The 18,986-nt window shown below is 47.0% G+C and overlaps 1 protein-coding gene across 3 annotated transcripts; it reads left to right on the top strand.

Annotated features, from left to right (window-relative positions):
* Window positions 1-5,654: 5,654 nt before the first annotated feature.
* On the top strand, window positions 5,655-13,065 carry LRATD2 (LRAT domain containing 2). 3 transcript variants are annotated; one of them, XM_074841893.1, is made up of 2 exons: window positions 5,655-6,342; window positions 6,858-13,065. In XM_074841893.1, exon 2 carries the CDS (start codon window positions 6,863-6,865, stop codon window positions 7,757-7,759), a length of 897 nt encoding a protein of 298 aa, XP_074697994.1. In that variant the 5' UTR covers window positions 5,655-6,342; window positions 6,858-6,862; the 3' UTR covers window positions 7,760-13,065. The 3 variants fall into 3 exon arrangements, with proteins under 3 accessions (XP_074697994.1, XP_074698070.1, XP_074698159.1); XM_074841969.1 differs by having other exon boundaries at window positions 5,655-5,980; XM_074842058.1 differs by having other exon boundaries at window positions 5,655-5,956.
* Window positions 13,066-18,986: the final 5,921 nt, after the last annotated feature.

The following is an 18,986-nucleotide window of genomic DNA, read 5'->3' on the forward strand; positions in this document are numbered from 1 at the left end:
AAGGTCATATGTTTAGAAGCACATAGACATCAATCTCTTGTTGGTGTCATTAAAGGTTTACAGGCTAAATGCAGATAAAACCCATCTGACACCAGAGGCTCATTATACCTCTCATGTTATGTCAAATACCATGAATCTCAAGTTTTAGAAATACTGAGATTTTCATTATATTTGTCAACATTTTGAGGTGCATAAATTTTCTGGTTATTTCTCCTGAAGACACGAGTCAGCGAGTAGTGACAGCTCCATGTTTATTTCACACATAAGCCCAAACACAAGTCACAAACTAGTTGTGCCCCTTCCTAAAGTCATTTCATGAGGCCTGGTCCAACAGCAGTATCAGTATGGCTCTGACACAACAGAAACCAAGATGGGTTGGTATCTAACAGCATCTGGGTTACACCAGTCATGCAGGATATGTGAGACCCAGAGGCTCAATGTCTTCCTGAGAAGACAGGAACAAAACTCTTCCATAAGCACGTCCTAAAAGCAAAACTTTCAGATCTTTCTGGTGGGTCTGTCTGAATGACTCCTGATTAAGATATTGCATGATTGTGAGATATCTGAATATTCATTAGAGAGGACCTCAAAGCTCTCCCATCCCCTTCCTGCATCTGATTTAAGAGCCATTGTCATTCTTTCCTTTTTTTTTCCCCCTGACTGATTGAATGGGTATTTAATGAGCCCATACAAAGCTGAACAGCTTTAGTGGGACAGAGAGAGAAGGACTTGCTCAAAAATAGCCTACAGTCTGGTGGCTTTCAGTACCCTCCTGGGAGATAACGGTTCATGTTCCTTCAGTGAGATGAGAGACTTCAACCCTGGTCTTTCATACCCCAAGGAAGCAATCTGAAATATTAATGCTTTTTATTAAATGATGTGGCACCATTTCCTCTTGTGTGTGAGAAACAGCCAACCTCCTTAAAGCACTTAACCTTGGGAGAGTATTAGGCTGTGCAACATGAGTGAAAGGAAGCACCATTTCCCAACAGCTGTCAGGACGATAACTCTATGTCCTACTCCCTACCAGCTATCTCAGGCCTGACAGCTTTGATGAATATCATTTTAGGTCCTGACTTTACAAGAACTTGGTGCCTGACTCAGGGATGCAGCTTCACTGTAGGACAGAGGCAACAAATGAGATGTTACAATTCTGAATCCAACTTCCCTTGGTGGACTTAGCTATGGCTGTCATGGAAGGACACCATCCATCAAGGAGCTCTCAGGTCACACACCTCTCTCAATTAAGGGCACAACTGATTTCTACAGAATTCCATGGAAGAAATTCCATGGACTTCACTAGGAAGTGGTTCATTCCTCCAGTGCCCCTAATTCCACCATGGTGTTTAAACACTCTAGTTTGCTAGTTCTATGATGCAGTAGAGTGTTTAGATGCCAAATGGAGCATAGTTTATCTCAGTTCTTATAAAACTCTACTGAACAAAGAAATGGAAGCTGTTAAATAATTCAAGGGTGTCATAGGCATCAGCTGCCTGAATACCTGTGAAACACAACATGCTCAGAGAACATGACACTAAACTTTGTCTTACTCAGAAGTACTGCTCTCTAAGAAAAAATATAAACATGTAACAAGAAGACTTATTTCTTCTCGTACCGGATACCTTTTAGTAACAACAATAACGGGAACACAGCATTTCATATCCAAGTAAGGAGCAATTGTGATTTGAAATCATCATCACACTTTTAATCTCTGGATGTAAGATGTGTGTAAGGTTAAAAATAAGATAGCGTTGGAACAACACTGAAGCAACAAAATAACTTTGACACCTAATTCTTGAAACTAGAGAACTTAAGTTTAAGGCAACCAGAACCAGCACGGCAAAGGTCCCTGAATCATAGCAGCTGCACAGACTAATAAATGCACCAGCACCATAGGTGGTCCACAGTCTCTAAGCCAAGAGCTACAGCCCCTCTGTGTTCTGTATACACCAATGGACTATATAGCCATGCAGTTTTGGGCTTCCAGAGAGCCCTGCGTGATGACGGGTTTTTTTGACCTTTGTCGTGGTTTAAGCCCAGAGGACAACTGAGCACCACGTAGCTGCTCCCTCACTCCTTCCCCCTCAGGGATACGGAGGAGAAAATAAAACAAAAGGATTGGAGGTCAAGACAAAGACAGGGAGGGATGATTCAACAAATATGGTCACAGGCAAAAGACAGACTTGATTGGAGGAAAAGGAACATCAATTTAATTTCACCACCACCACCACTAATTTACCAACAAAACAAAGTAGGACAGTGAGAAATACAACCACATCTTAAAAACACCTTCCCCCACCCCTCCCTCCTTCCCAGGCTCAGCTTTGCTCCCAATTTTTCCACCTCCTCCTCCACAGTGTCACAGGGAGGGTGGGGATGGGGGTTGTGGTCAGTTCATCACCCCTTGTTTCTGCCTCTCCTCCTTCCTCTTCAGGGCAAGGACTCCTCACACTCTTCCCCTGCTCCAGCATGGGCTTCCTCTCACAGGAGAAAGTCCTCCACGAACTGCTCCAACGTCAGTCCTTTCCATAGGGCTGCAGCTCTTCACGAACAGCTCCAGTGTGGGTCCCTCCCGCAGGGTGCAGTCCTTCAGGAACAGACTGCGCCAGTGTGGGCTTCCCTGAGTCATGACCTTCTTTAGGCACAGCCCCCTGCTCTGGTGCGGAGTCCTCCACAGGCTGCAGGTGGGCATCTGCCCCACCAGTGACCTCCGTGGGCTGCGGGGGCACAGCCTGCCCTCTCACCACAGGCTGCAGGGGAGTGTCTGCTCCAGCACACCTCCCCCTCCTCCACCTCCCTTTCTTCAGCTGACCTCAGTGTTTGCATAGGTGTTTCCCTTACAACTCCCCTCCTCTCAGGCTCCCCTTCTTAAATATGTTATCACAGAGGTGCAACTACCATCACTAAATGGCTCAGCCTTGGCCAGAGGTGGGTCCAACTTGGACCCGTGGGAGCTTTGAGAAGCTTCTCACAGGAGCCACCTCTGTAGCCCCCTCCCCCAATACCAAAACCCTGCTACACACAAACTCAACACAGCCTTAAAAGGGAAATTACTATTTAGAGTGTGTGTTGTGGGCAATCAAAGTTTCAAGCATCTCAAATATCCTATGAGCCATGTTGCAACCCACTAGAATGGTATTTTTGTGACATGAAACTGTAGACAGGTGTTGCTGCACTCAACAATAGATTGAGAGCATGTGGATATGCAAACTCAGCTGGGAAACTGTTGAAGGGCTGTGTAGAGTAGAGGGAGCCAGACCTCATGGAGATTCACCCCTGCTTCCTTGCAGTCTTTGCAGGGACTAAGATGGGGGAGTTGCCTGGAATGGACCAGTCCTACAACCACACCCAGGTTTTGTCTGTGGTGGAGTTTTCACTCCAAAAGAGAATCTACAAGGAACAAATACTTATGCAATCTGGCTGAGCAAGTGACTGCGACCCGAGGGAGTTACCTTATTTAAGTGTGGGCATCCCTGTTGACTTTTGTAGGTGTTCAAGCACAGCTCTAACTGTGGTATTCACAGCGTTCCCTCTATAATATGTGCACAGAGCTGAGTATCTCAAAATTGGATAACAAATGCCACCACACTGAGCAAGGAGTCATCTAATTGAGGATCCTCCAATAGCAAGGACAGAGGTGTGTTTCCAACTCTGCCCTGCTGCAGTTTGGGCCCCCAGCTCAGCAACTGCGCAACCATTCTTCCCTCCACTCTATAGGCACAGACTGGATTATCTTCGGCGGATAAGCACCAAAGTCCTTTTATTCAAAAGCTACGCAAAAGGTCAATGGTCTCTCTAAAAGGATAGTAACTGAGATAGCACGTCACTGCCACAAGCCCCCATTCCTTGTGCCTCTGGAGTTTAGCTGCTTTGAGGCTTAGAGGTTAAGCAAGCAGAAGTTTTAAGCATCATAAGTTTAGGCACCAGCCCAGGTGATATATAGGCACTGTAAATCCTTTGTGGATTTTTCACCCCATGCCTTATCTGCCAGCGCAGTAGCCATTATGTATGTGTTTTACGACACAAAAATACTTGCCAATGGTTTCTGATCCTAGAAAGCAGCAGATTGATCAGAGAATGTGGATTCTGAGGAGCAGTCATTGAAAGGAAAGTCAAAGAGATCAAAGAGATCAAAGCAGCCGACAAGGTGCAGAAAATTAAGCACTGGAGCAAGTTGAAGCAGACAGGAAGAAATGAGAGAACAAGATAGAGAGCTGCAAATATGTGCGGACGTACACGCACACATGATTGACTCCTCTGGGCAATACTGAGTTTCTACTCCTGCACAGACACAACTTTCCACACATTGCAGCAGATTCGAAAGGAAACCTGGCCTTCAACACAGGGTTGCCAAACCACTTTAGCCAAGAAATAAAACTGCTCCAAAGATTGTAAGGTATGATGCTGAGACACAGCTTCCAATATAAATGGGAGAATATGAAAAAGTAACTTCTATGTTCAGTCTAGCTCCTCCTTTTAAAATACTCTCACCTTTACACGTCAATTCTTAATTACTGAAGTAATTTCACAAAGCTCTGACTATGAAGCAGGGTCCTCTTTTGTCCAGCAGCAGCCATAGAGGAGAGGAACTGTAGAGTGAGACAGGCGCTGCTGAAAAACGACATTTTGGAGGTTTACTGAACTAGCGTCGGTCCAATCCTGTGGCTGGAGTATATCTAGTTTGGCTGAATGTGAAAGGAATGTGCGTGTGTTGTTTGAAACCACACCGAGATGCAAACTGAAGCGTGTGCGGTGGGTGTTCGGGAGATTCATTTCACAAGCACACCCCTGATGTGCTTTTCAGTTCTCTAAAATGCTCCCGTCGATGTAGTTACCAGGTGAATTCAAAACAAAAAGGTCCAGATCCAGCTGCCTGTCACCTGCTGCAACTGCTTGCAACTGCCCCACCATCCCAAGCAGAGCAGCGTGAGTGTCTCCCCAGCCCCAGTGGCAGTAACTCTCTCCACCCCAAAGAGCAGGTCTATATTTGAAACCACAGAGGCGTATAATCTGATGGAAATGGTATTCTTTGAGTCCGTGGGCAGTGCTCAGCACCCCGGTAACACTACATTTGTTCCTTCATTTGCTGCTGTTTAGTGAATCCTCAAAACAGTGGTGTGCAGTTGGGTTTATAAATTACAAGACAACAGACAAAGGGAATACATGAGACAAAATTAAAGACATTACTCCTAGCTCCCATAAATTATCTCTGTAGTCTATTTTAACAGCATGAATTTACCAGTACATGTTAAAATAGCACGAATAATAAACCCACCTAGTAGGCTAACTAGGCATTAATGAAAAAGCAGAATATTGTTTTGCATTCTCCAAAACACAGAAAGAAAAATATTCCCACCGGTTCTGATAATGCCTTTCCAGGGGGAAAGAATCATAATCTTCTATATTGAAAAAGAGAGTGATCTCTTGGAGTCGGAAAGAAAAGAAATTAATAAAACTAATTACACGCTCCGCTCATGGAGGAAGCAAGTCAGCCCAGGAGAGCCGGGCTCTTTGATTTTGTTCGCTTTACAACTTCCCTGTTATTTGCGGCCCCAAGGAGGCACCTCCCGGCGCCCCCGCGGGGCTGCGCGGAGAGGGACTGCGGGCGGGCGCTTCCCCCGCGGGCAGCTGCGCGCTCCTCCGCGTCCCGGGGGGGGTGCAGCGGGGTGATTCCCACGGCCCCGCACCGAGGCTTTGCATCGCCTCTCGGTGCTGTCCCGGGCAAACTCCGGCTTTCAGTTACTCCCCCCCTCGCCAAACCGGCGGGATGGGCTGCCTCATGGCACCGCTCCCTTAAAGGGGCCGTGTGTGAGCGTGTGTGTGTGTGCGCGAGTGTGTTGCACACCCGCTCCCGCTGCCAAGCGCCGCCAAGAGCTTTACGGCCGCGGCGCCGAGAGCCCTGCCGCCCGACCTCCGCTTGCGAATCTGCCTCGGCGAGGAGCAAAGCGCTTGGCATGTAGGAGAGAGGAGAGGGAAAAAGGTGCGGGGAGGAGGAAAGGGAGCGGGGGAAGAAAGCGGGGGGGGGAGGAAGAAAAAAGAAAAAGGAAAAAAAAAAAAAAAAAAAAAAAGAGCTGCCTCTTTAAATGCTGGGGGCTGAGCCCTCGCCAGGGCGTCCGCAGCCGGATCCAGCCTCCCTCCCCTTGGCCGTGCCTCCCCGGCGCAGGTTGCCCAGCCCCAGTGCCGGCAGCGCGGCAACGGGCGCTGTTGCTGCGCGGGGAGCGCGGAGCCGCGCCGAGCCGGGGCCATGAGCCAGCCGCGCTGCGCGGCCACCCCCCCCCGCCGCCGCGCCGCCGCCCGCTCGCCCTAGAGCCGCTCCCGCCGCCGCGCAGCCTTCCCCGACGGGTGAGTTTGCAGCCGCCCGGTGCCGGGGGAGGGCGGGGGGGGAGGCGCACCCTGGGCGGCAGCCCGGCTCAGCCCGGCCCGGCTCGGCGGCAGGCAGGTGCGCGCCTGTGCGGCTCTTGGCGGGGCGCAACTCGGCCGTCCCCAACTCGGCCGTCCCTAACTCAGACCTCCCCCGGCGTTTGCAGCCCCCCTCTAACAGGTGGCTGGGTGCCTGCCCGCTCTCCGGCGGCTCCTGCGCCTCCCTCCTCCTCCTCCTCGCTGCCGCCTAACAGGTGGTGGTGCCGCCTGGCCTTCCTCCGTGCAGGTAGGGGGGTGCGCACCCCCCCTGCGGCCACCGCTGCTCCTCCCCGAGGGGCTCTGACAGCCCCCGGGGGCTCTCGCAAGGGCTGCAGTGCAGCGGGGAGAGGTGGGGTGCGTGGGGAGGGGGGATCCGCGCTCTGCCACCCCGCCGCTTCTCGGGGCGCCGCTGAGCCCGCGCTTGCCTTCATGGCCCCGCGGGGTGTCTGTCGTTGCAGCGGGCATGGGGAACCAGGTGGAGAAGCTGACCCATCTCAACTACAAGGAAGTTCCCACGGCCGACCCGACAGGTATGGACAGGGATGAAGGGCCCAGGATCGGGGTCTCCTACATCTTTTCAAATGATGATGATGAGCTGGAACAGCAGCAGGATTCGGTGCACGATCTGGGGGGTGAGCACCCTGCCCTGCAGCCCTACGATCCCCAACTGCACGAGGTGGAGTGCTCAGTCTATTACCGGGATGAGTGTATTTACCAAAAGAGCTTTTCCGAGGAGGACGCACTGCCGGAGGAGGGTGATGAAGGAGGTGGGGGGCATCTGAGCACCTACACCCCGGAGAACCTGCTGAATAGATGCAAACCAGGTGACCTGGTGGAGTTTGTGTGCCAGGCCCAGTATCCACACTGGGTGGTTTATGTGGGGGATTTTCAAGTTGTGCACCTGCATAGGCTGGAGGTGGTGAACAGTTTCCTCACCGATGCCAGCCAGGGCAGACGGGGCCGCATCGCCAACCAGCTGTACCGCTACAAACCCCTCAGCCCGGCCGTGGTGGTACGCAACGCCCTGGAGCAGGTGGGTTGCAAGGACCGGGACTTGAGCTGGAGAAACTCTGAGTGTTTCGCTGCCTGGTGCCGGTATGGCAAGCGGGAGTTTAAAATCGGCGGGGAGCTGCGCATAGGCAAGCAGCCCTACCGATTGCAGATCCGGCTGGGTGACAGGCGCAGCCACACGCTGGAGTTTCAGAGCCTGGAGGATCTGATTATGGAGAAGAGAAGAAATGACCAGATTGGTAGGGCTGCTGTGATCCAGGAGCTTTCCAGCCACCTGCAGGCTGCAGAGGAGGAGGAAGAGGAGGAGGAAGACCATCATCATCCAGGTGCTCGGACTGCTGTGGAGTAGCAGCCTCGGCACCACCATGCTGCTTAGCCTGGGTGATGGGGATTAAAACCGAAGGCTGCGAAATTGAGCTGTTATAAGCCCTTTGGGCCGCTTCGGTGCAGCTTCATTCCAATCACATGTGAAAGGAAGGGGGAAAGCTGATTAAGTGTCTGTGCTTTAGTGCTTAACTCCTTCAGTGCTTGATGATAAAACCACTGACTTATTTGTAGAGGATAAAACTCAGGGCAATTCTACCCCTCTCCACTTCCACCTTTTTGCCTTCCTCTTCCCTCTTTATGCATCATCTTTCCCTCAACCATCTGCCAGTAGGCCTGACCCTACAAGATGCTAAATGCCTCTGACATCTACTTAGCAGCAGAAGTTAAGAGTATTTAATACTATTAAGAAGGAGCCAACAACTTCCAGGACATGGTCATGTAGCCTTGAGCTCATGATTAGTTTGGTAGCTGAGAAGCATGAGGATACTGTTTTCCGTTCTCTTCCCCTGTTTCTCTTCAGTTGTGGCTCCTGTTGGTATTGCAACAAGTTGCTTGCCTTGGTGCAAGGCTTCATGGACTGGTAGCCAGCCTCCTGGAAGGTGTAAGGTGTAATTTTACTGAAATTAAAATGAAGGTGTAATTTTAATGAAAAGAGTTTGATGTCCCTGGTGCCTTCTTAATTGATAGGAACTTGCAGGTGGGCTGGGGGACCTCCTCCTTTGCTATCAGTGTGTGGCTTTGAGGACCGAAGATGTATTTATTGCTGACCAGCTCCAGGGAAGGAGGAAGTTTACAACCCTGATTAAGGAGTTGGCACATTGGTGTGTGCTGGGACTCTTACAGGCAGATACCGAGCTATGCCAGTGGTCCTTGCAAGCTGTCTGGTTTCCCCTAAAGCAAATGGCAGAGCTCCCGATTACATCTGTGGTACGCATCCAGGCAGTAGAAGCAGGTTGCTCGTGTGCAAGAATATGTCTTGAGTAAGCTGTCCCTCGAGAGGGTGGCCTCTTGGCTGGGTGCTCCTGGCCGTGCGCATGTCACAGGTTCTGCACCACAGTAAACACAGCTGTAATGGGAAGTGATGGGAGGGAGCACAGGCAGGAAGGCATTGCAGGCAGGGCGTTTTGGGTGTTCCTTTTTTCCTTCCTTACCGCAGTCTCATTAGGAATTTCATGATTCCTTTTTTGCTAATTTTTATGGTATTCAGCTGAGCTATAGCATTAGAGAAAAGGAGAGGACATGCCTCCAAAGTTGTCATGCAAGTCCCTCATTAAACAAGAGGGGAGGGGGAGTGTGGTGCTCTCTATCTTGAATATTCCCTGAACTTATTTTCAGCTCTCAAACTGGTCTCCCACACAGGCAGCACTGTCTGATCTTTGTTCTGGGATCTGAAGTGTAAGAGCAAACACTGATTTGGAGGCAGTTTCTAATGCAAAATTCCTTCCCCTTAAAGCACAATAGTGATGAGGTGAACTTGAAGATAAGCTTGCGTTCACTTACATAATGGCAACTAAGTGTGATGTAAACTTGAAGCATACTTAATACAGTCTTCCCTGCAGTTGTTTACAGTTATACCACAAATAGCAAAGTACGCTGCGTCCTTTCCGCCCCTGAGACAGGAGTAAAGTTTGTTGTTTAAGAATAGGTAGATACCAGCTTTTGATTAGTTAAAACTAGATGAAGCAACTTTGCCAATGTGAGCCAAATAGATTGTGGTGTGTGTTTTCAGCCTAAAATACACAAGCTAGGAAGAATCTGTGAAAGACTACTTCATCCTCACTTCAGGAGGAAAAAGAACTTTTAGGGTTATGCAAATACACCATATACTGTTTCCTTAATGACTCCCATGCTCTCATTTTGGGCTGTGAAATACCCAAATCCAAAGGAGAGTTTAACACCAAGCTCCTGTAGAATGCTATAGCTCAGGTGTCTGCACTGTTTCTTTTTTCTCTAATATGCAATTGAGTTATACTCAAGTTACTGTGGTTGCCAAGCAGATGTGCAACCTTGCTTTGAGAGCGTAATAACTACCCATACCTAACTCATAGGGTTAATATGTGGATGTCTGCACACAGGTTTTATACAGCAAGTAGTAACCACTAAAAGCTGAAATAGTCTGAAAAAGAGTGAAGGAGAGTCTCCCTGTTGTACTGACTGATACGAGACAACTGAGATTATCTAGACCACGAGTAAATGTCTGGCTGTGGTTTCTTTCGTACTGAAACCTTGTATATAACAAAGTTTATTTCGCTGTGTAATATAGGTATGTAAAATAATATTTTCTTACAGATATTTTTGAAAGTTAAAAAAAAATCCCTTCATAACCTTGCATTTGAAAGTAAGTTGTTATGCACATTATTTTCCAGTCCTCTGAATGGGTTTATTTTTCATTAGTGATCTAAAGTATATTCTAGGTCATAAAGTATAGAAACTGCTATAAATGTCAAATATTATGTATCTACAGGGTACTAAACAGTAAACTAGTTGTGAAAATATTTTTCCCTTGTGTCTGAAACATCAGAACTATGACACTTAGCCATTTCTCTCCTTCTGAGATACGCTGCATAGTCTGGCTTTATTTTCTCCTCTTTTATTCACTTTTTGTTTAATAAAAAAAGGACCAAATCTGTTTGGGAATGGAAAGCAAAGCTGCTTTGACCAACTGAAATTGTGTCTTGTGCTGATCTTGGTGCTTCTCTGTACTGGCTATGCCTTTAGGGATAAATTCCCACACAGGCATAGGGCCTTAGCAAAGAATCCCAGAGCTTGCACTGCCTTGCTAGGATGGAGAGTGAAGGGGGGAGCTTGCCTCACAGCGAAGCAGAGTCTGGCGTGCATTCTGCTGTGCTACAAAACCTATATGCTCCTCTGACACCTGGGATACAGGTGTTCAGTATTTAAAACATAGATATTTGGAATATTTAAATTTCTCTGCAAGCTATGTTTGGGGATTTATTCTGTCTCCTGGCATTCCATTATGTGTAAAAGTAGAAGAGGGGGGGAAGCCTGAAATTTTTTTTATTTAGTCTGGAAGAGGGCTACCTCCAAACAGGGATTTCTTATTCCAGCAGATAAAGATGCAACTGTTGAATCTTTAACAGGCAGGTCCTTTTTCCCTACCTGTTGATTGGGCAGTGTTATTTAATAGGTGCTACTAAACACCACTGCAAACGTTTCTAAGCAGTCTGGTTTTAAAGCCATGGACCCATAATGAGCTGGATGTGAGAACAAGAATTGCTGTAGAAGCACATCACAACTGCTTAGTTTCTTGTCTTTGCTGTACTTTATTGTTACTGTCTGCAGACTAGACTGGGATTTCTAGAGTTCGATTTTAAACAAAAAGATGTCCCAGGAAAACAGACTTTTTTGTGTATGTATCTGCTTCAAGACTTGAGTAGATCACAAAAGAGAGGGGAAGAGAATAGATAAAAGTGCTCTCCTCTGCAGCTGTTTCTTTAACGTACAGAAATTCAGGTGTGATCCTTCTGCAAAACTTCTGATTCAGCAAAGGTCCTAAGCCTATACTGAAGTTTGAAGTTATGAGTAGACCCTACTTTGAGCCACTTGAAAATCAGTAAGACTATTCATGTGCTTGAAGTTAAGTATATATTTACATTTCTTTGTGGATAAGGGCCTGGAATTTCAATCTGTGGTCTCTGGTGGGAGCACGGAGGGCCTGACGTTGCATAATCACCGGGGAAAAACAAGTAGTGCTGTGAAAACTGTTTCTCAAAGGGCCTCTTGTCCAAACAAGGCTCGTGGAATCCAGCCCAAGCTTTGGCCTCAGTTTTCCCCTGGAAATGCAGAAGCTGCACTGATTCGGTGAGAGAGGTGTATTACACAGCAGTTGCAAACTAAGCCAGTGATCGTGCTGCAGACTGTTCTCTGGTATCTTTGTCTGTCTTGTCATGCTTGAACTTTCCCTTTTCATTTTTAACACTTAATATCATTTGTTTTAAAAGCCCTCTGATTGTGCAAACACTTAATCATCTATATGAATTTACTCACTTGGGCATACCTACTGCTACTGATAGGATGACTGCTGTGAATACCATTATGCACATGTTAAGGCTGGCAAGACTGAGCCCCAGATGTGTAAATGTAGCTCCAGCTAGAAAATGTAGATGAGCAGTCTTATTTCCCCAGAGTATTGGTGTGTTTGATGCAAATAATGTCTTGGAAAAGGCTTTATAGTAAAACCTACAATTATCCCTTGATTGAGTAATTTTAAAGACACAATTGAGATACTCACCTTCCATGGCGGTGAACAAGGGCATAAACTGAAGACTATTTCAAGTTATCCCTGATTCTTTGTGAATGTGAAGTATTGATTACAGCAACTCTCTAGAGTTCATCTGGCCAACATAGTAGGCAGTTGTAGGGTAGGCAGGGAAAATGCCCAAAAGCTAATTCAAAAACTGTGTTTTCTTACTTGGAAAAATATGTTCTTCAGACTGAAGGACCCTAGACCATTGAAGTAAACTTTCAATTATTTTATATAAATGAAACCCTAGGCAAACTTCTTAAGTTTTGGTCATTTATATTCGATATCCCACTCTCAGTACTAAAATAGATAATATTATGTGATGAATATATTTCAGATTTTGAATGTAATGGTGGTTTTCTTTTTCTCTTCTCCTTTGGTTAACTTTTACCAAAGGTCTGTCCTTGGGTGTGTGAAGTGTGTTGTTGAGTGGTCTCCCAGCTGTGCTCTTCTGACAATTAACAGCACCAACCATAATTCTAACAGCCATGTAGGAACAAGTATTTTTTGAAAGCAAAACTTTAATTTTGTATAACAGATCAGAGACTAGCAACTAAGTAGAGGTAGGAAATAACATTGTTTCCAACAGAAGTTTCTAACTGTAAGAAATCTACTGTTAATTGAGTATATGTTGACTACTCTTATAAATCAATGTGCAGTGATAAGGCCAGGTGTATTGTATGTAAGGCTTAGACCTTCAGGTTAGGTTTTTTTTTTAACTGTGGCTAGGAAGAAATCAGGGTGACATCAAACACTGGTGGTTTAGATGGTTCTTTTGCATTAATATTGACTTAGAAGCTTTCTTTAAATGTACACTTGAAATGCCTGACATTGTAACACTTCATTGAATAGTCCATGATAATGTGTAATCACAAAATATGATTTTTTCCCACAATAAGTGTTTTCTGTAAGCTGTCTTTTGTCAGTAAATGTTGAATTGTTAGTGCAAATATCTTCTTTTCCTGAGAAAGAAGTACAGATCATTGATTGTACCATTTCCTTCAAAATGAAGGGCATTGCATAGTAACTAAAAAGAAATAAAAGATTTATAGTATCTTTTACAACCTTTCTTTCTCTTCTTTGTTTTTTCTGAATGGTGTGTTTTTCCCCAGATTTTAGAAAGCTAGTGATTTCTCATGCTGGATACATCAAACACAAAACAATCAATGTGTTCACTGACTTCACATGTCAAGTCAAAATCTAACTCTTCGGTTGTGTTCTTGCTCCAAAGAGAGAGGAAGAATAATCTCTGTACAAGGCCAGACCATCAGCTGCTTAATAGGCAATAGCTGTATTAAATCCGATGAGGATCTGACCCATAATTTAATTTTAAAAGTGGAAAATGAATTCAGCAGAAGATCATATAGTATTAGTTGGCACCCGGGTTTGTCTTGTCTGCCAGCAACTGCTAAAGGAACAGATGCGGTGTCTGTGAGAGGGAGAAATGAGAGAACATCAGAACTCACAGGGAGTTTTTGGAAAATCTGTACAACTGTTCAGTGTGTGTGATGTTTTGCCTTGTGGAAGCTCCAGGGGTGGAGTGGGATCTGTATTCTACTCGCACCAGGCACAGCAATGTTTCGTACTGAAGGTGATGAGGGTCGTTCATTGTAGTAAGACATTATATCCATAGGGTAATGGTTCTTAATTCATCAAAGCCTTCCACTCTGTGCACATCCACAGTGACAAAAACAGCGATACAACAAACTGTACTTCTCCCTGAGATCCTGACCAGAAAGAGCTATTTGTATCTCACAAAAGCACCAAGTCAGCTGAAACAAGAATACTTTGAGTGAAACCATCCTGAGGAAGTTTAGATGTAACAAGATGAGACTTCTGCTGAAAGTACTGGTGGAGATCTTGGCTCTTCTGTGGGTTGCAGCTGTCCTTGACAGCCTTCTCACAGGTGTGACAGAGACAAGTTTTTCTAACAGAGACAGCAGCTTTTAAGGCTCAGGGCCACAGGTGGGATTCCACCATACCATTTAACTTCTAGATCTGTAACGGATTTAGGTGACTTCAGACAAGATATATGAGGCACCCAGCTGTGCTCTATTGACTGCAAGAGTGCCTGAATTTTTCAGGTGTCTGATATTAGATCTGAAAAAGAGTATGAAGAACCAAAAATGTGAGTTGGGTGACTGAATCAATACCTGAAAATCCCTGCTCAGCTGCCAGCTAGCACTAGAGGCCACTAAACTCTGAAGCTTGATTTTATTTTTTTCCCTTCTTTACTTACCATAGTGCTTCCAGAATCTTGAGGTTCTGGGGCTTTTTCTCACCTGGAATTTTCTTCAAGTGCGTAAAGCAGCTAGTGATTCCTCTCACAGCCTGTGCCCGTAGGGAGGGAGATTCAGCAAGCAGGATCCTGCCTCACATGCCAGTAGCTGCTCCCAGAATGTGACCTCAGATACTATAGAGGAGCTTCTTAAAAAGGATGTTTGCACTGCCCTTTTATTTCAGAACACACCTGAGCTAGAAGTAGATTAATGTAAAATGCATTTACAGGGACATGGACTGTGATGAGGTCTCTGTGCTCCTGGCTGGCTGCTCTGAGCCACTGGAATTCTGTAGAGAGTTTTTCTTCTCAGTTCTCTCTTCTCTGCACTGTGGATCACTTCCAGCAGAGCACTCTTGAAAGTTTTCACCCCACAAAAATCTGGAAGTGATAGGAAGGTTGAATCCCCATCATTCCCAGGCAGAAGAGGAAATTAATTTTCAGTCTTCCTCCATCCTGAAACTATGCTCAGATCTCTAGGGTACTGTATAAAGGAAGGCTGCCCACCACTAACACCTCCTTTGTCTTTATAAAGGAAGACAGCCTAAGTTTTAATTTGCAAGAGTGGTTGCCTTGCACTTTCTTCCTAAGAGCTCTGCACTGTGGCAGAAGGCTGTTCCTGTCAGCCAAGAGTACGGTGCCCAAGCACTAGAAGGTAAGGGTGGAACAGCAGACTCACAGAATCACAGAAAATCCTTAAGGGTCAGAGGGACCTCTGGAGGTCATCTAAGCTACCCCCTTGCTCAAAGCATGGGCAAGTAAAGCAGGTTGCTCAGGGCTGGATCCAGTCAGATTTTGAATAACTCCAATGATGGAGACAAATGACCTTTCCAAGCAGCCTTCCACCTCTCATATGCTTTTTTTTTAATGTTTGAGTTTTGTCAAGAACTCCTTGATCATCCATGGCACCTTTTCTTGACTTCTTGCGCATAGGGATGGACCATTCTGGAGCTTGGAAGAGGTGACTGATGAATATCAACCAGGTGTTCATTGCACATTGCTCCCAGCCACTTATCTGCCACCAGGGCACTAAACCTATTCTGTAATTGCAAATCTTCAGGACAAACTGGAGCCTTCCTCCCATTTCCTAAAGTGACAAGTTTCCAGACTTCACCATCACTGGAGTCTCTATTTTCCAATTCAATAAGCACAGACTCTGCCTGTTCCTCCTTCAGTACAGCTGGACGGCCGAGGCTCCCCTTGTATCCAGGTATCAGAGAGGATCATCAACCTTCTCTTCATTATCTGTGATGCTGCACAGTCTGCTGACCTCCTTTACTTGGTCACACTTGGATCCTTTGCCAGCACACACCTGCAGACAAGGAGCCCGTCTCCCCTAGCCCCAGCAAGAAGCACCAGGAACTCCCTGCAGCCTGAGACCTGCAGAGCTGCATCCATCCCTGTGGTGAGTCAACCTTGGCTAAGAGCCCAAACCCCCCAGTCATTCTCTCACTCCTACTGAGGAAGAAAATAAGATGGAAAAAACTCATGGGTCAAAATAAAGACAGGGAGATCACTTACCAATTACCGTCATGGGCAAAACAGACTCCACATAGGGAAAATTAAATTTATTGTCAAATAAAATAGATTTGAATGGTGAGAAAGAAAAGCAAAAATTAAAACAACACTTTCCCTCCATCTCCCCCTGACACTGAGGGGCACAGGGGTTGGGGCTGGGGGTTGCAGTGGGTCCCTCGCAGCCCTCTGGGCCGCTCCTCCCTCCTGCCTCGTCTCCCTGCTCCAGCCGGGCCCTTCCCCGGGCTGCAGTCCTTCAGGGACAACCTGCTCCCGCCTGGGCTCTCCACGGCCGCAGCTCCTGCAGGAAATATCCCCCCGCTGCGGCGTGGGGCCCTCCCCGGGCTGCAGGGTGGGTCTCTGCTCCCGCGGGGTCTCTCCAGGGCTGCAGGTGATCCCTGCTCCGGGTCTGCAGCACCTCCTGCCCTCCTCGTCCTCCGGCCTCGGGGTCCCTCTGCTGCTGCTCCCTCCTTGGCTTCCTCCTCCTCTGCCTGGGCCGCCTTTGGCCCTTGCTGAAACCTGGTTCCCCCGGGCATCCACAGCTTGGCTGAGGGGCTCAGCTGTGTCCTGCGCTGGGGCCGTTGGAGCCGGCTGGGACCGGCTGGGACCGGCTGTGTCCGGCACGGGGCAGCCCCGGCCTGTCCCCACAGAGGCCGCCCTGCAGCCCCCTGCCAGCCCCTGGGCACAGACAGCCCGTACAGTCCCTCAGGACCTTGGGCTGAGAGATGCCCTGATATTGCAGGGCCAGTTGCTCCAGTGGGTGTGGGACACCATGCACGTGGCATGTCACCACCGTTGCTGAGCATCTCTGTATGTTGTTCTCAGCAGAGTTTCTGGCCCCTTTTGTGCAAACTGCTGCCTCTGTTGGCCACACGCTGGTAGCTGTATGCCAGGCCCAGCAGTTACATAGGCCTCTCCCTAACACCTGCTGAAAGGGTGCTTGACCCTCCTGATCAGGAGTCAGATGGGAATGAAGAACTCAGAGCACCCTTTGAACAGGAAGAGCTGGCAGACCTTGTTAGAAGGGTTTGGAGCTTGCTAGAAACTCATGTCAAATGGTCAATGACACGCATTTGTCTCAGTTTGGGTCAGTCTCTGTGTTGGAACCAGAATTTGTTGCTCATATCAAGTGCATCAGTGAAAATTAACTGGGACTGTTAAGAAACAAGTTAACTGAGGATCATGGAATCATCAAATCATTTAGGTCGGAAAAGACCCTTGGGATTATCGAGTCCAACCATCAGCCCTACTCTACAAAGTTCTCCCCTACACCATATAAAAGTCTGGGCTGTCTCTAATTTTTCCTTGCTCCTGAGCTTCTTCCATCTTGTCCTATTCAAAACAAGCATTCTGGAACAAGGTCTGCTCTTTCTGTACAGTAGGTAGTCCAATGAGGTCTCAAGGTGTTTACATAGTATTAATCAAGTCAATCACCAGAGGGCAGAGGAAATGAAATGAGGATGTTCTGGACCATGAAATAGATGACTCACAGCTCTGGAAAAGGTTTAATTGAGCAAAACAGGTACACAAGTGTACCTGGCTCACCACAGAAATTGTAAAGGGGAAGATGAGCCTTCAGAGAGAAGGATCAAGGCACCCTGATAGCACACAGAGAAATATGTGCAGTGCTTATGTAAATCGTGTCTGCGGAGAATAGGTCTCCATACACAACTCGTCCAGCTCCCACAGAAGGCAGCTGGCAGCATTCTTCTTTACAATACTTTCACTAGAGCTGTTAGTCATGTCCAAGGGGGAGAAAGTGCTCTGTGGGGAACCTCGGCACTGCATACACAGTGAGGAGCACATCCTTGAGACCCAAATGTGTTACTCTATGGAAACACATTTGATGCTGTTTTTTCCTCTTTGTGTTTTCTATGCTCTTGTTCCTCAGCTCCTCAAGAAAGCAATGCACCTATGAAAGGGATGTGCAGAAGAGGGACATGTACAGTTGTGGGGCAGACCGGCATGCACACCTAGCCATTGTGTTCTGCGCTACAATCTGTCTCCTGGAGCTGGGTTCCTCAGCCCTCACTGAAAACTGAAGAAATGAGATACCCACACCCAGACTTGCAGATAAGTGGGCAGCTCAAGTGTTTTCCTAGAAAGTGGTTTCAAACCTCTGCTCTGCCGAATCCAGAACATGGTCTTGAACACAGAATTTGAGCAAACACTCTAACCAGCGCTTAGGGCCAGAGCCATTTTTATTCTCTGAATCAGTGAATATTTGACCCATCATATCAAAGCAGACTCAGAGAACTACCAGCAGGGAACAAGAAACCTCCACCTTCAGATAGCTGCCACTCTTGCAGTTGCAGTGTTCTCTGGAGGAGTGGGACACCAAGGCTTCAGTTCTTCCAGCAATTCAGGCTTTTCGATGACAGTAACAGGCCTTGTCTCTTCCATGTGATACGCACAGCACCACCGCTGTAAGTAAGCCAAGGAGACCAAGTCTCATGGTGGACTGTTCAATGTCAGTCTCAAAGGGTCTCTGTAGTATCTCCTTGAGCTATGTTTTCAAGAGGCAGAAGTGCCCACAGCTCCTGAGCATGCACACATGCATGCAAGATGATGTTTGGAGGTGTTGGGCCAGATCTTCTAGGCCCAGGAAGCCTAGGACTTAGCCACCTTAAATGTCAGTGGACCAGTCTGTTGTTGGTTTTACCATTATTATTACAAACTACAGATATGATTATACCCAACTATTAACAAAGTATTTTCTGATTATCCATAAGGCTAAAATAGTTTATTCTTTCCATGCACAGCTCTGTATTTTCCTACCTTCAATAGGCCCTAACACAGGTTTACATGTTTACAGCCCTTGCGTGCCCAGATGCATCTCAGATCCCCAAGTCTAATGAGTTCCCATCCCATGAATTAATTATACTACAAAGCACAGGAAAGAAAGCCATTAAATCTTAAATTAAGTTATCAAAATATTACTGCAGAAATTCAATAGCAGCTTGTAGCCCGTGGGAAGTGACTCTGCAGGGAAAAACAAGATTTGCAGGTGAGGTGGCACTTGGAGCACCTTATCATATTCCTGAGGAGGAGGTGCTGACCCCTGCAGAGAAGCTGCAATTATAATGAGTCTCTTATCCAGGAAAAAGCAGTTATCCCAATACATTTGTGATGGAAGCTGAGGTACTAAATAAGATGCTAGCAGGATATAAATAATGAGGTGGTACACGGCCG

Source organism: Strix aluco, chromosome 1 (genome assembly GCF_031877795.1).
Source record: "Strix aluco isolate bStrAlu1 chromosome 1, bStrAlu1.hap1, whole genome shotgun sequence".
Lineage (NCBI taxonomy): Eukaryota > Metazoa > Chordata > Aves > Strigiformes > Strigidae > Strix > Strix aluco.

Bases quoted from the DNA above. Each gene is read 5' to 3' on its own strand.
- LRATD2 (XM_074841893.1), top strand. From the start codon at position 6,863: ATGGGGAACCAGGTGGAGAAGCTGACCCATCTCAACTACAAGGAAGTT.